The following is a 14,625-nucleotide window of genomic DNA, read 5'->3' as shown; positions in this document are numbered from 1 at the left end:
GCCCCCACATGGGCGTCGTAATTTTACCAACTGCTCCCCATTACAAATGTTTCAATGGCAATGACTCAACCACAGAGATGCTCCCCCACGAAGTCTTCATTAATCTGGGATCCTTAAGTGATCTCTTAACAATAAACAAAATACAGGAAGAGAAGCAGAGTACTTTATTGGGACCTCTAATGGACACAGAGAGGGCTTCTGTTAGAGAGTCTGTTAGATGTTCGGCGCCCCCACCTCTGCAGGCGCCTGGGTGCAATGCACCCTGTGCACCCTGCCTAGGATCAGCCCTGATGAGTATGGTGCCATTATAACATAAAAAAAACAAAGGCACAGAAGGACCGTAGATTGTACAAGTCCAAAGAAGTTCATTCAGGTAACACCACAGTGCTTGAAATGACCCATGACACAGTCGACATGACATGTGTCATGGGTCATGTGACCCATGACACAGTCGGCTATGACCCAGCAGCGGCCTTTGTACTGTAAAAAAAAAAGGACCTCAGAATGGACCTCAGACCCAATGCAGACACCCTGGACACTCCTCCGGTACGCCGTATACTTGTATGCTATATGAGAAGCTTCATTTGTTTGTACTTATTTTCCACTCACTCTGACACCTCCATTTTTGCTAGCTGGAGCCCTTTAAACAAATCTATATGCAAGTTTCAGAACACTTGCATAGAGATTTGTTTAAAGGGCTCCAGCTAGCAAAAGTCGAAGTGAGTGGAAAATAAGTACAAACAAATGAAGCTTCTCATATAGCATACGAGTATACGGCGTACCGGAGGAGTGTCCAGGGTGTCCGCATTGGGTCTGAGGTCCATTTTATACAGTACAAATGCCGCTGCTGGGTCATAGCCGACTGTGCGTTTTGGCTTATTTTTGGAAAGCGGCCAATTTATCTATGGTGGTGGGCACTTCGGTTCCAAGCACTGTGGTGTTACCTAATTGGACTTCTTTGGACTTGTACAATCTATGGTCCTTCTGTGACTCTGTTTTTTATGTTATACTGGCACCATACTCACCCTTGGGATTGCCACATTTCATCAGTTATTTTTAATATATTTTCTTTTTGAGGATCGATTTAAATTAACTTCCATTGGCGCCGTTCTTTCTTTCTTTCTTTATGTACATTTATGTTTATCCCACCAGTGCTGCTGCCTATGTTTTTCTGATTTAAATAGTTTGTCTTAGCGCAGTTTTTTTTTTATTTTATTCTACTACATATTTTTGGTAAAAAAAAAAATCCCAATAAGCGTATATTGATTGGTTTGCGCAAAAGTTATATTGTCTACAAACTATGGGATATATATCTATATAGCTCTATCTATCTATCTATCTATCTATCTATCTATCTATCTATCTATCTATCTATCTATCTATCTATCTATCTATCTATCTATCTATCTCTCTCCTCTATCTATCTATCTATCTATCTATCTATCTATCTATCTATCTATCTATCTCCTCTATCTATCTCTCGATCTATCTCTCGATCTATCTCTCGATCTATCTCTCGATCTATCTATCTCCTCTATCTCTCGATCTATCTATCTATCTATCTCTCTATCTATCTATCTATCTATCTATCTATCTATCTATCTATCTATCTATCTATCTATCTATCTATCTATCTCTCTCCTCTATCTATCTATCTATCTATCTATCTATCTATCTATCTATCTATCTATCTATCTATCTATCTATCTATCTATCTATCTATCTCCTCTATCTATCTCTCGATCTATCTATCTCCTCTATCTCTCGATCTATCTATCTCCTCTATCTATCTATCTATCTATCTATCTATCTATCTATCTATCTATCTCTCTCCTCTATCTATCTCCTCTATCTATCTCTCGATCTATCTATCTCCTCTATCTATCTCTCTATTTTTTTTTTTTTACTAGTAATGTCAGCAATCAGTGATTTATAGCAGGACTGTAATATTGCGGCAGACAGTCAGACACTAGCTGACATTTTCGACACTTTTTGAGGACCAATAACACTAATACAGTGATCAGTGCTAAAAATATGCACTCTCACTGTACTAATGACACTGACTGGGAAGAAGTTAAACATCAGGGGTGATCAAAAAGTTAACTGTGTGCCTAACCAGTGTTTTACTGTACTGTGGGAGGTGCTTTTACTAGGGGAAATGGCATGGATCTATGTCCCTGCTTTGCAGGAACACAGGATCAATCCTTTCCCTACTGACAGAACAGCGATCTGCCTTGTTTACATAGGCAGATCGCCGTTCTGCCTCTGAGGCTGATGATCCACGGGTATCAAGTCCAGCAAGTAAGGGCAAGTGTTTAATGCAGAGAATGCATTAACGTAAAAAAAACTTCTGCCTTTTAGAACAGTTTTAAATCTTTATTCCTTATTTTCTAACATACAATTTCCAAAATAGATGGCCTCCATTCTTTTAGTAAATCAACCCCTCTGTGTGATCACAGGCATTACATCCAGCAGGGAAAGTGAGGGTCCTTTTTAGAAATGCCACAGTGGGTGGGTGGTTGGACGTGACAGCTCATGCACAGCTGTCTCATTGAGAAATAGACAGATATGCCTATTATGGGCAATATTAATAATTCAACTGCTATCTAAAACTCACAGTACCTAGTTACTTTCTAAAAATATCTATAGACAGAAGGTCACCTTGAACGTAAATACTAGTTGCAGACTTGATTGTGTTGTCTAAGAAGTGAACATGTCATCGTGCTCTTGAAGCTCTCAGACAATATAGACGGGTACAAAGTACATGGATATCAGAATCTTGTCAAACTCCACCTTATTCTTCACACTATCCAGGTGATCTGTGGATTGGGAATGAACAATATTTACTTAAGAGGCAAAGAAGCTGATCCGGTAATAGCAAGGTTTTCCTGGAGACATGTATTGGTTGGCTTGATATGTCATTTTACTGAAAGCACTTGAGTTCCAAAGAAGTTCTACTCCTCTTATCATAGGAATTAAGCCTTGTGACTATAAGGAGAGGCTGCCAAAGACACATTCAAGCATAGCTTGTGACAATTTAGGACAGTCTAGGGGGGGGGTTACCTAGAGGGCAATAACGGGCACATTCAGTACTTCTTAAACACAAAGCTGTTCCAACATGAGCCCTTTTATTGTGCCAGTGCTGCATCCACACATCAGCAAAGTCAAGGAGGAAAGTTCCTATTTTTCCTGCATTGGAATGAGGACTGGCAGATATCTCTCTCTATAGTAGTCTTGGTGAAATATAGTTTCTTGTATCGCTGGTCTGACTCTAATCAGCCATGGAAAGGCTAGAAATATCAAAGTTTTGATGGAAGATCAGCCCATCTGTTGAGTAAGGGACCTACCGTATTTGCCGGTGTATAAGACGACTGGGCGTATAAGACGACCCCCAAATTTTCCAGGAAAAATTTTGGTTTTGAGATATACTCGCCATATAAGACTACCCCCTTCTTACTAGACTTTCTGGAAGCTGAGGGGTAGCCAGAACAACCGCTGACAGAAACAACCGCAGACTGTCCTGTGATAGGCGGAACACAAATTTTCCCAGCAGGGCCTCTGTTCAGTGTTCCGCCTATCACGGATGTCCTCTCGTCCGAGGATGAGAAGGCATCCGTGATAGCAGGAACACAGAACAGAGGCGCTGCTGGGAAAATTTGTGCCATCACTTGCCCCCCACTGTGCCATCACTTTGCCCCCACTGTGCCATCACTTTGCCCCCACTGTGCCATCACTCACGTTTCAGTCTCCGTCTGCTGCGAGCGTCCATGATTTGAAAGCCGCGCCTTCTCCTCAGACTGTCCTGTGATAGGCGGAACACAAATTTTCCCAGCAGGGCCTCTGTTCAGTGTTCCGCCTATCACGGATGTCCTCTCGTCCGAGGATGAGAAGGCATCCGTGATAGCAGGAACACAGAACAGAGGCGCTGCTGGGAAAATTTGTGCCATCACTTGCCATCACTTGCCCCCCCCACTGTGCCATCACTTGCCCTCACTGTGCCATCACTTGCCCCCACTGTGCCATCACTTGCCCCCACTGTGCCATCACTTGCCCCCACTCACATCACTCACGTTTCAGTCTCCGTCTGCTGCGAGCGTCCATGATTTGAAAGCCGCGCCTTCTCCTCAGACTGTTCTGTGATAGGCGGAACACAAATTTTCCCAGCAGGGCCTCTGTTCAGTGTTCCGCCTATCACGGATGTCCTCTCGTCCATCAGCCATGAATAAGCACTGAAGCCAGTGCGAAACGTCGGTATTCTCCTGTTCCTATTGCTGTGATCTGCTGTGTTCTTGCTGTTGATTTGAATAAAGACAACCCGTTTGGTTTGGAGTGCGGCTGTCCATCCCTCATCTTTATACCAATATTTGCCTTAGTGCATTGCCTGCACCCTTGGAGTCCTATATTTGTGAAACGACCCTACAATAGACCTACCTTGAGCGGTGATCTTCTCTAACATAATCAAAGTAATTGGGAGCAGAAGAACTCCTGAAACCACCATATAATATTAAAGTACAGTGAGGGGGAAAAAAGTATTTGATCCTCTGCTGATTTTGTACATTTGCCCATTGACAAAGAAATGATCAGTCTATAATTTTAATGGTAGGTGTTTTTTTTTTTAACAGTGTGAGACAGAATAACAACAAAAATCTCTTAATTTATAGAATTGGTTAATTGGATTGAGCTTGTGAAGAACTGATACTCTGATATTTACAGTCACTTTCCCTGCATAACTCCTGCAGGCAGTTGCTCCTCCTCTGCATCAACTTCTGCAGACTGTTACTGTTACTCTCAGGACTCCTCTCCTCCTGCACAAAACCTTACTGTGAACTATTGGTCTTTCCACCTTTATCTTCACTTTACACCAAGAATTACTCTGAATAGTCCAAGATGCTTGCTGACTTGCTGAACTGTTAATAGGCCAGGGGCCTGCAGTATCCCTTCTTGCGGCCTAGTTGTTCAGCAGCTTGCATTAGTTGGTGGATTACTAATCCCAGCTAGCCCGACTTGCAAATCCTGTGCCCGCAGGCCACATTGATTTGACACAAAACCCCACAGTTTCTCCTCTGGCCTTGCACCCAGCTCCCCTGGCACATCTCCTCCAGATATCCACTGTGCCTCACTCACCGACCTTCTCCTGCCGAGTCCATGGTGAGGAACTTAACTGGACATGCGTTCCACTCACTAATCCAGCCCCTCTGTTCCAAGACACCTCTTCCAGGACTGTGTAAGGACGAGGCTCTCTCCCAGCTCCTGGGCTCCTCTGCCAATGCGTGCACACCCCCCCCCCCCCCAGATGGGGGTGGGCCTCCTGCTGTGATCTAGCATTTCAATCTTCACGTCTCTCAGCCGACAACTACCCTCCAGTCGGCTGGACCTGAGCTTTTGGGGGAGGGAGGGTTATGAGAATTGGCCCACCCCTGCCAATTCCAGGCCTGCCCCCTGCCAATTCCAGTTGCGCATTGGTCAGGGCTCCTCACATGAGCTCCCTGTCACTCCAGTCCTCAGCCCTGCCTCTCTTCCAGAACATTCTCCCTGGAAGCAGGGGAGGCGCCCAAGAACTGACGCACAGGTGGTCACACCCACTGCTACACTAACCACTCTCTGCCCCCAGATCAAAACAAGCAGGCCTAGCCTGAAGCATAGACATAGGAGAGAATTTGCGCTTGCACCAGCAGCGATGTGAACAGAACTAAAAGCAAGGAAATTCTTAAAAACAAGGCACTGGTAAAAACTTGAGACTGTTAAAAAGTCCTTTTAGTTCATATTACAACACTTGAAGGCAGCCCAGTGCAGATGGGAAGAAAATCTGGAATCAGCTGGGGGGAGAACACAATGGCGCCAAGTGCAGTATGTTGCATATCATTTATTGGACAAATAGAGCAAACATACTCACAAACATTGGATGAGATAAGGCATGTAAAACCATGGAACATCCGGAGGACAGTCACTTGTGGATGGCTGCGGTTTAGTGGAGAGGGTGGCGCCGGTTCCTGTATCTCGATCACACAGGGAGCCGGGGCTGTGACGTCAGTTCCAGGTGGGTGATGGGCCGTGTGGATGACGGCACTTCTGGGTTGCTCAGGGGGCCAATAGCTCAGGGGGCCTGAAGCATAGGCCTGCTTAAATTTACCTGCCTGGCAGCGATCACCCAAAACGCCTTACCTCTAGCACCTACCTTAAGTAAAGGGTGCTACACTTAAAGCAACAGCTAAAATTCCTCCTTTTTGTCTAATACAAATGCTGGTTGCCAGAATAGGTGCTTGAATGTCCTTTGTGTCTCCACTCTATAGAGGATCACAGAGGGGCTTTACAATGTCATTATTTGTATTATTATTTTATAGATGTATTGCACTGAGCAGGTGAGTATTATCTGCTGGCAGTTTCTTTGTTTCCCTTTTGTAGGTTGTGGAATTTGGAGCGTATTATTGAACTGTCACAGCGGAGACTGATTTCCCTGTCACTGGTGCATAAAGCTGATGTTACCACCTCATTCATTTTCTGCCACAATTTCATTGTCCCAACACGCTGTTTTTATTGTTGGCTTGTCATCCTGCAAATCCATGTTTTACTAGGTTTGGAAACACAAGACGAGTGTTTTCTCTTGTGATAAGGCTGTGCTCTCTTCAGAAAATGGATGATGGAACCGCCAGACCATATTCCATGTTCACAATGCTAAGTATATATGTAAACAACATTGGCCTCATTCCATTCTGGGTCTACTGCATACCCCAGGGCTAGATACTCTGTACTGTTTTCACTGAGTGATAATGAGAGAAAGCTACGAGAAAAAGGAATTGCCAATATAAATCATGTTTGGACTGTTTTATTGTTTTCTGCAGGCAGAAGTTTCCTTTAGTTACAAATGGTGGAATCCAGATTTCAAATGACATTTCATGTTTTACAATTATAAATATAAATGGTTATCTTATAAGGTGAATTCAGATTTACTTTGTCTTTTTTGTTTTTGTAGGTTCAAAGACCATTGTTTAACAGCGGAACAGTCATCAATTTTGGCCCCGAGCATAGTCTACCACAGAGGTCCAGCAATGAGTGGGGTTCATGGCAAAGCTGGTCTCCCTGTTCTCGGACATGTGGAGGGGGAGCTGCAGTGCGCACGCGGCAGTGTATTGTGAGGTATATGATAATACTCATACAGACCAACGCAGACATTTTTTTACTGACGTTTCTACAAATGTGTGTAATAATAGAAAAATATTACTGGGGTTTGTGTCTGTGCACACAAGTGAAGGTTAGTACCCCAGGTTGAATTTTTGGGACTTTTTTTTTGAAAATTTTAATTATTTAGCATGGTTCTGTTTAATATACAGTATCTCACGAAAGTGAGTACACCCCTCACATTTTTCTTAAATATTTTATTATATCTTTTCATGTGACAACACTGAAGAATTTACACTTTGCTACAATGTAAAGTAGTGAGTGTACAGCTTGTATAACAGTGTAAATTTGCTGTTACCTTCAAAATAACTCAACACACAGCCATTAATGTCTAAACCACTGGCAACAAAGCTGAGTACACCCCTAAATTAAAATGTCTAAATTGGGCCCAATTAGCCATTCTCCCTCCCCGGTGTCATGTGACTCGTGTTACAGGTCTCAGATGTGAATTGGGAGCAGGTGTGTTCAATTTGGTGTTATCGCTCTCACTTCCTCATACTGGTCACTGGAAGTGCAACATGGCACCTCTGGGGATCTGAAAAAAATAACTGTTGCTATACATAAAGCTGGCCTAGGCTATAGGAAGATTGCCAAGACCCTGAAACTGAGCTGCAGCACGGTGGCCAAGACCATACAGCGGTTTAACAGGACAGGTTCCACTCCGTACAGGAAAGATGAGTGCACGTGTTCAGCCTCATATCCAGGAGGTTGTCTTTGAGAAGTAGAAGTATGAGTGCTGCCAGCATTGCTGCAGAGGTTGGAGGGACGGGGGGTCAGCCTGTCAGTGATCAGACCATACGCCGTACACTGCATCAAATTAGTCTGCATGGCTGTCATCCCAGAAGGAAGCCTCTTCTAAAGATGATGCACAAGAAAGCAAACCGTTTGATGAAGACAAGCAGACTAAGAACATGGGTTACTGGAACCATGTCCTGTGGTCTGATGAGACCAAGTTAAACTTATTTGGTTCAGATGGTGTCAAGCGTGTGTGGCGGTAAGCAGGTGAGGAGTACAAAGACAAGTGTGTCTCGCCTACAGTCAGGCATGGTGGTGGGAGTGTCATGGTCTGGGGCTGCATGAGTGCTGCCAGCACTGGGGAGCTACAGTTCACTGAGGAAACCATTAATGCCAACATGTACTGTGACATACTGAAGCAGAGCATGATCCCCTCCCTTTGGAGACTCTGGTGAACTCCATGCCCAAGGGGGTTAAGGCAGTCCTGGAAAATATTGGTGACCACACACAATATTGACACTTTGGGCCCAATTTAGACATTTTCACTTAGGGGTGTACTCACTTTTGTTGCCAGTGGTTTAGACATTAATGGCTGTGTGTTGAGTTATTTTGAGGGGGACAGCATATTTATACTGTTAACCAAACTGTACACTCACTACTGTATAGCAAAGTGCAGTTTCTTCAGTGTTGTCGCGTAAATATGTTTACAAAAATTTGAGGGATGTACTCACTTTTGTGAGATACTGTAAATATATATCATGAGGTAATGCACACTAATATTTGGAATGATAACAAAAGTGGAGGTTCTTTAGTCTAATGCCGCTTACATACGATCGGAAATTCCGACAAGAAAAGTCCGATGTGAGCTTTTGGACAGAAATTTCGACCCTGTGTATGCTCCATCTGACTTTTGTTGTTGGAATTTCCACCAACAAAAGATTGAGAGCAGGTTCCGTTCATCTGTATGCAATTCAGACGCGCAAAAAAACATGCATGCTCAGAATCAAGTAGAAAAGCTGAACTTCATTGATCTTGGCCCGTCGTACGACTTGTACGTCATCACGTTCTTGACGGTCGGAATTTCAGACAAGATTTGTGTGACCGTGTGTATGCAACACAAGTTTAAGCCAACATTCCGTCAGAAAAAATCCACGGATTTCTTGTCGGAATTTCCGATCGTGTGTATTGGGCATTCGTTTTACAGTTTGTTGCAGCTCTAAATCTAGAGATGAGGGGAATTTCTGGAAAGTTTGATCAGTTGTTACTGTGAAAAAGCCAACTCTATAAACAAAATTTGGGAACTTCTGAAATCTGTAATTTCTGAACTTGAAGTTCCATTAAAGTCATAACCGAGTTCCAGAAAATTGTGTGTTAGGCAACCCATTCATTCATATATTTTTTTGCCTTCAACCAGGGGGTTGAAGAAAAATTAAATGGTCAGATTCCCCCATCCAGACATTCAAGGTGGATGGGGGAATCTTTTCCACTGTGTACTGTGTTCTGATGGTAGGGAGCCTTCCCATCAGAACACACTGATCAGTGTTGCTGGCTATAGCTGGCGGCACTGATTTATCAGGAACAACCCAACAGGCTGGTTGTACATAAGTCAATTGGTAGACCAGGGTGCCCATACCATGAATCAAAATTTACCCAACTTTATAGAGCGAAGCAGCAAATTATGAAAAAGTGTTGAGTATGGTTTGAGAAACCACTTCCTTTGAAAGGGGATACTATAGTAGAAGGGTGGGTCGTAGTGGCACTGCAGGTCAATCTGATGCCTCGTACACACGATCGGTTTTCCCGTTGGGAAAACTGCCATGGGAGCTTTTGGCCGGGAAAACCGGCCATGTGTATGCTCCATCACAGTTTTCCCGACGAGAAAACTGGCGGGGAAAAAAAGAGAACCAGCTTTCTTTTTTCCCGTCGGGATTCCTGGTGGACTCGGGAAAACCGATCGTGTGTATGCTTTTCTGAGGGGGAAATAAACGTGTGTGCTCAGAATCAAGTATGAGACGGGAGTGCTCGTTCTGGTAAAACTAGCATTCGTAATGGAGATGTCACATTTGTCAGGCTGTAACAGACTGAAAAGCACAAGGCTGAAAAGCGCAAATCCTGTCTCACCAAACTTTTACTAACACGGGGATCAGCGAAAGCAGCCCAAAGGGTGGCGCCGTTTCAATGGAACTTCCCCTTTATAGTCCCATCATACTTGGCCTGAACGTGTGTATGAAAGGCAGGCTTGAGAGGAATCCCGTTGGGGGAAAAACGTTATTTTCTCTGCCGAGAAAAATGGTCTTGTGTACGAGGCATAAGGGTGCCCAGAGAGCAGCTGCAGATATAAGCAGATATAGGGCCAGATCCACAGACGAAGTATGCCAGCGTATCTACTGATACGCCGGCGTATTTTCAAATTTCCCGCGTCGTGTCTTTAGTTTGAATCCTCAAACCAAGATACGACAGCATCTGGGTAAGATCCGACAGGCGTACGGCTTCGTACGCCTTCGGATCTTAGATGCAATACTTCGGCGCCCGCTGGGTGGAGTTTGCGTCGTTTTCCACGTCGGGGAATGCAAATTAGCGATTTACGACGATCCACGAACATACGTGCGGCCGTCGCATTTTCTAACGTCGTCTGTAGTCGGCTTTTTCCGGTGTATAGTTAAAGCTGGTATTTTGCGCCGTATAGATAGACTTGTCATGTTAAGTATGGCCGTCTTTCCCGCGTCGAAATTTGAAATATTTTTATTTTTTGCGTAAGTTGTCCGTGAATAGGGATGGACGTAACTCACGTCTAAGTTAAAAAAATGACGTCCTAGCGACGTCATTTAGCGCAATGCACGGCGGGAAATTTCGGGGCGACGCATGCGCAGTTTATTCGGCGCGGGGACGCGCTTCATTTAAATGAAATCCGCCCCCAACCCGCCCAATTTGAAATCCGCCGCCAGAAATACACTACGCCGCCGTAACTTACGGCGCAAACTCGCTGAGGATTCGAATATACGCCAGGTAAGGTACGGCGGCGTAGTGTATGTGGATCTCTTGAAAACATTTTGGGAATCCAAACTACCAAAGGTAACATTGAGTTTTGGATTAGACTCAAGAAATCCAAATTCATGGAATTAGGTCAGAAGTTAACGTCATCCAAATGGTGGAATCAACTTTATTTCTAGCACCAAATGTAAGGGCTTACAACAAGTATGGTAATTCTTCCTGCTAGCTGGCTTTCCAAGCCTACCAGAACCCAATTTAATATATGCGTTAATCATTATTATACATAGACGTAAGAACCGAATGGCCCATAAAAATAAACCGCAATCTTGCTCTGATCTAATGAGATGAAAATCGAATGAGTTGGTTTTGGTCATTACTCTTTAGACATTGCTCTTTGCGTTTGTTAAATAAGCCCATTGGTGTTTGGGGGCTTAAGTGCTTATAGGATACGTCATTACTGCCAAGTATATGATTGGGTGTCATTTTATGATGCATGCCTTAAGACTGTTTATAGGCTTTCATTATGCAATATAAGAAATTTCTTTTATCTTACACAGCCAAACTATGTGCTCTTTGTGAGACAAACTCATTATTTAGGACAGCTATCTTTGTTATGACGCCTCTTATTTATATGCTGAAAACATGTCCTTTCCTGCTAAGTTGTCAGTGGAAGAATTTGTATGTCTGTTCTCAAATCTTCAGATGTATTTTTGTAACGAGATAATGTCATATTGGTTTCTGGTTACAAAGTTAACTCTTGCTGCTTTCATTCATAATCGTTGCTGTTTCTCAATAGAGATGCTGCAGGTCCAGACTGCCTGGGTGACATAAGACAATATCAAGCATGTAACATGAAGGTAAGTTCCTGAAGTTCCTGTCCTGTGCGCGCTCAGCTCTCTAATTTAACATTCAGTGACCGATTTCTTCCTGTGCAGGACTGTCCATCAGGGGTGACTGATTTCAGGCATTTCCAATGTTCTGCATACAACAATAAGCCTTTAATGGGAAATTATTACAAATGGACCCCTTTCCAGTCAGGTAATTAATGCATCGTTTATACTTGTTGAATAAGCTAAATGGCAAATCCATCTATAAATCAACAAATAAAATAATAAAAAATAATAATAATTAAAACTAATTAGCAAACAAAGAAATAAAAAGGAAATGGGAAAAGTAAATCGGACAACTTGATGTTAATTGGTTAAAGTTCAGGAATTATCTTATTTTTTAAAAAGAATAATAATGATCCAACTTGGTTACGTTCTTCTTTCAATAGATTTTTATTTTTCCAAATATAGAATACAATTACAGTATGACCAAAGGCCGTGTCTACAACATCAAAACATTCAACAAATAAGGCAAAATGTCAGCAACAAGGCCTCAACCGACTTCATATTGCCCGATTGTAGGCTGATTAAAGGAAATATACGAGCTTGCTAACAGGGGAAGGGGAGGAAAAAAAATGAATATAGTGGTCACTCGCTCGGGGGAGTCCTACCTGTCCCGGGCACCCCTAATGGGATCATTCTGTGCCCCGGCCAGGCCCCCCCCAATCCACCCCCTCCAATAAAAGCATACGTAAGAAAATTAGTGGGTTCGAATTTGACTTCAGTGCACTTCTAGCTCGTACTTACGAATTCAATTAGGCCTATAGTGTTGCCAAATTGTTTTTTTTATAAAAAAACGAATATAAAACATTACCCTTAAGTCAAACAACTATCTTAAAAGGATAAGAGGTAGGAAAGAGAAAGAGAAGTGGGGGGAAGAGAAAAAGAAAGGGAAGGGAGCATGTGCCTAACTAGAGCTGGAGGATGCAGGTTGCCCAGGGTGTACCCCAGTATCTAGAGATAAACCACAGTGGGACGCCCATGGTTCCCATACAGCTTCAAATTTTTGTTTCGTGTTAGATAGGATGCTGGCCAGCTTTTCCTGCATCATGATCCACGAAATCTTGCGGTTTACCGCTTTAATGGAAACCCTGGGTTGTTTCCAAGCCCTAGCGATGGTAATTTTATCCCCGAGGAGCATAAATCGGATCAGCCACTGATTGGGCTTGGATATACCCGGAATCTGAGCGTTTAGGAGAGCAACAGATGCTGACCTGGGGACCGAGCATTCAGTGACTGTGTAGATGAGGTTAAAAATCTTCTTCCAGACTTGTTTAATTCGGGGGCATTCCCACCAGACATGCACCATCGAACCCAGGAGTTGGCATCCTCTAAAACAACTGGGATCTGATGATAGGTAGATGGCCGCAAGTCTGGCGGGAGTCATATACAGTAGGTGTTTGTGATATTGTGCTTTTAGCAGGACAGCGTCGCGCTGATACTCGGCGACAGGGTGCCGAGATCTCGCCGACATCTCACACTCACTGGAATAGTGACAGCACATCCCAGCAAGCGCGTCATAGAAGCGACGGGAGATCCGACTTGGATTCCCGCCAATTCTACACGTGTGCGGCGTTTGTTATGAATCCTGAGGGGGAAGTCCCCGCCGGATTTTAAATAAAAATCCGGCATGGGTCCCCCCCTCAGGAGCATACCGGGCCCTTAGGTCTGTTATGGGTTGTAAGGAGAGCCCCCCTACGCCGGAAAAAACGGCGTAGGGGGTCCCCCTACGATCCATACCAGACCCGTATCCAAAGCACGCTACCCGGCCAGCCAGGAAGGGAGTGGGGACGAGCGAGCGCCCCCCCCCCCCCTCCTGAGCCGTACCAGGCTGCATGCCCTCAACATGGGGGGGTTGGGTGCTCTGGGGCAGGGGGCGCACTGCGGCCCCCCCACCTCAGAGCACCCTGTCCCCATGTTGATGAGGACAGGGCCCCTTCCCGACAACCCTGGCCGTTGGTTGTCGGGGTATGCGGGCGGGAGGCTTATCGGAATCTGGGAGCCCCCTTTAATAAGGGGGCCCCCAGATACCGGCCCCCCCACCCTAAGTGAATGAGTATGGGGTACATCGTACCCCTACCCATTCACCTGCAAGAAAAGTGGTAAAAACACAAATAAACCACACAGTGTATTAAAATATTTTATTTTTCTGCTCCGGAGGCCGCCCCCTGTCTTCTTTATTAGCTCTTTTACCAGGGGGGGCTTCTTCTTTGACGTCTTCGGGTGGGTGGGGGCCGCCGTCTGGTTCTCTTCCACCGCCGGGGGGGGTGGCTTTTAAAAAAGCCCCCACCCCCCCGGCGGGTTTCCTCCGGCGTCTTCGGCGGGGCTCTTCTTCTTCCGCTATCCCGACGGGTCTTCTCCGCTATCCGGGGGGTCTCGCCGCTCTCCGCTGTTGACTCGTCGCACCCCGGTTCTTCGTCTCGCAGTCCGGTCCCTTCTTCCGTGCTGTACGTCTTCTTCCGCGCTGTGACGTCATGTTCTTCACTTCTCTTCTCCTCCCGATGTTGACTCGCCGGTCCTCCTCGCTGAAATGACGGATGCGCGCCTTGCATCGGACCTATATAGGCCTCACAGTCCCATCATGCTCTGTACCTACCCATGTGATACCTACCACGTGGTAGGTATCACATGGGTAGGTACAGAGCATGATGGGACTGTGAGGCCTATATAGGTCCGATGCAAGGCGCGCATCCGTCATTTCAGCGAGGAGGACCGGCGAGTCAACATCGGGAGGAGAAGAGAAGTGAAGAACATGACGTCACAGCGCGGAAGAAGACGTACAGCACGGAAGAAGGGACCGGACTGCGAGACGAAGAACCGGGGTGCGACGAGTCAA

At 44.9% G+C, this 14,625-nt stretch overlaps 1 protein-coding gene across 2 annotated transcripts in view; it reads left to right on the top strand.

Annotated features, from left to right (window-relative positions):
- LOC120931247 (ADAMTS-like protein 5) overlaps nucleotides 1-14,625 on the top strand; it is a 139,954-nt gene that overhangs the window by 58,614 nt on the left and 66,715 nt on the right. For both annotated transcript variants that reach the window (XM_040342493.1, XM_040342492.1), the window contains exons 3-5: nucleotides 6,971-7,134; nucleotides 11,699-11,759; nucleotides 11,838-11,940. In XM_040342493.1, coding sequence (XP_040198427.1) covers nucleotides 6,971-7,134; nucleotides 11,699-11,759; nucleotides 11,838-11,940 — 328 coding nt within the window. The remainder of the gene's footprint in view (nucleotides 1-6,970; nucleotides 7,135-11,698; nucleotides 11,760-11,837; nucleotides 11,941-14,625) is intronic.

Source organism: Rana temporaria, chromosome 3, assembly GCF_905171775.1.
Source record: "Rana temporaria chromosome 3, aRanTem1.1, whole genome shotgun sequence".
NCBI classification, from domain to species: domain Eukaryota; kingdom Metazoa; phylum Chordata; class Amphibia; order Anura; family Ranidae; genus Rana; species Rana temporaria.
Note: the sequence above shows the minus strand (reverse complement) of the source record. Positions and strands in the feature narration are given on the sequence as shown.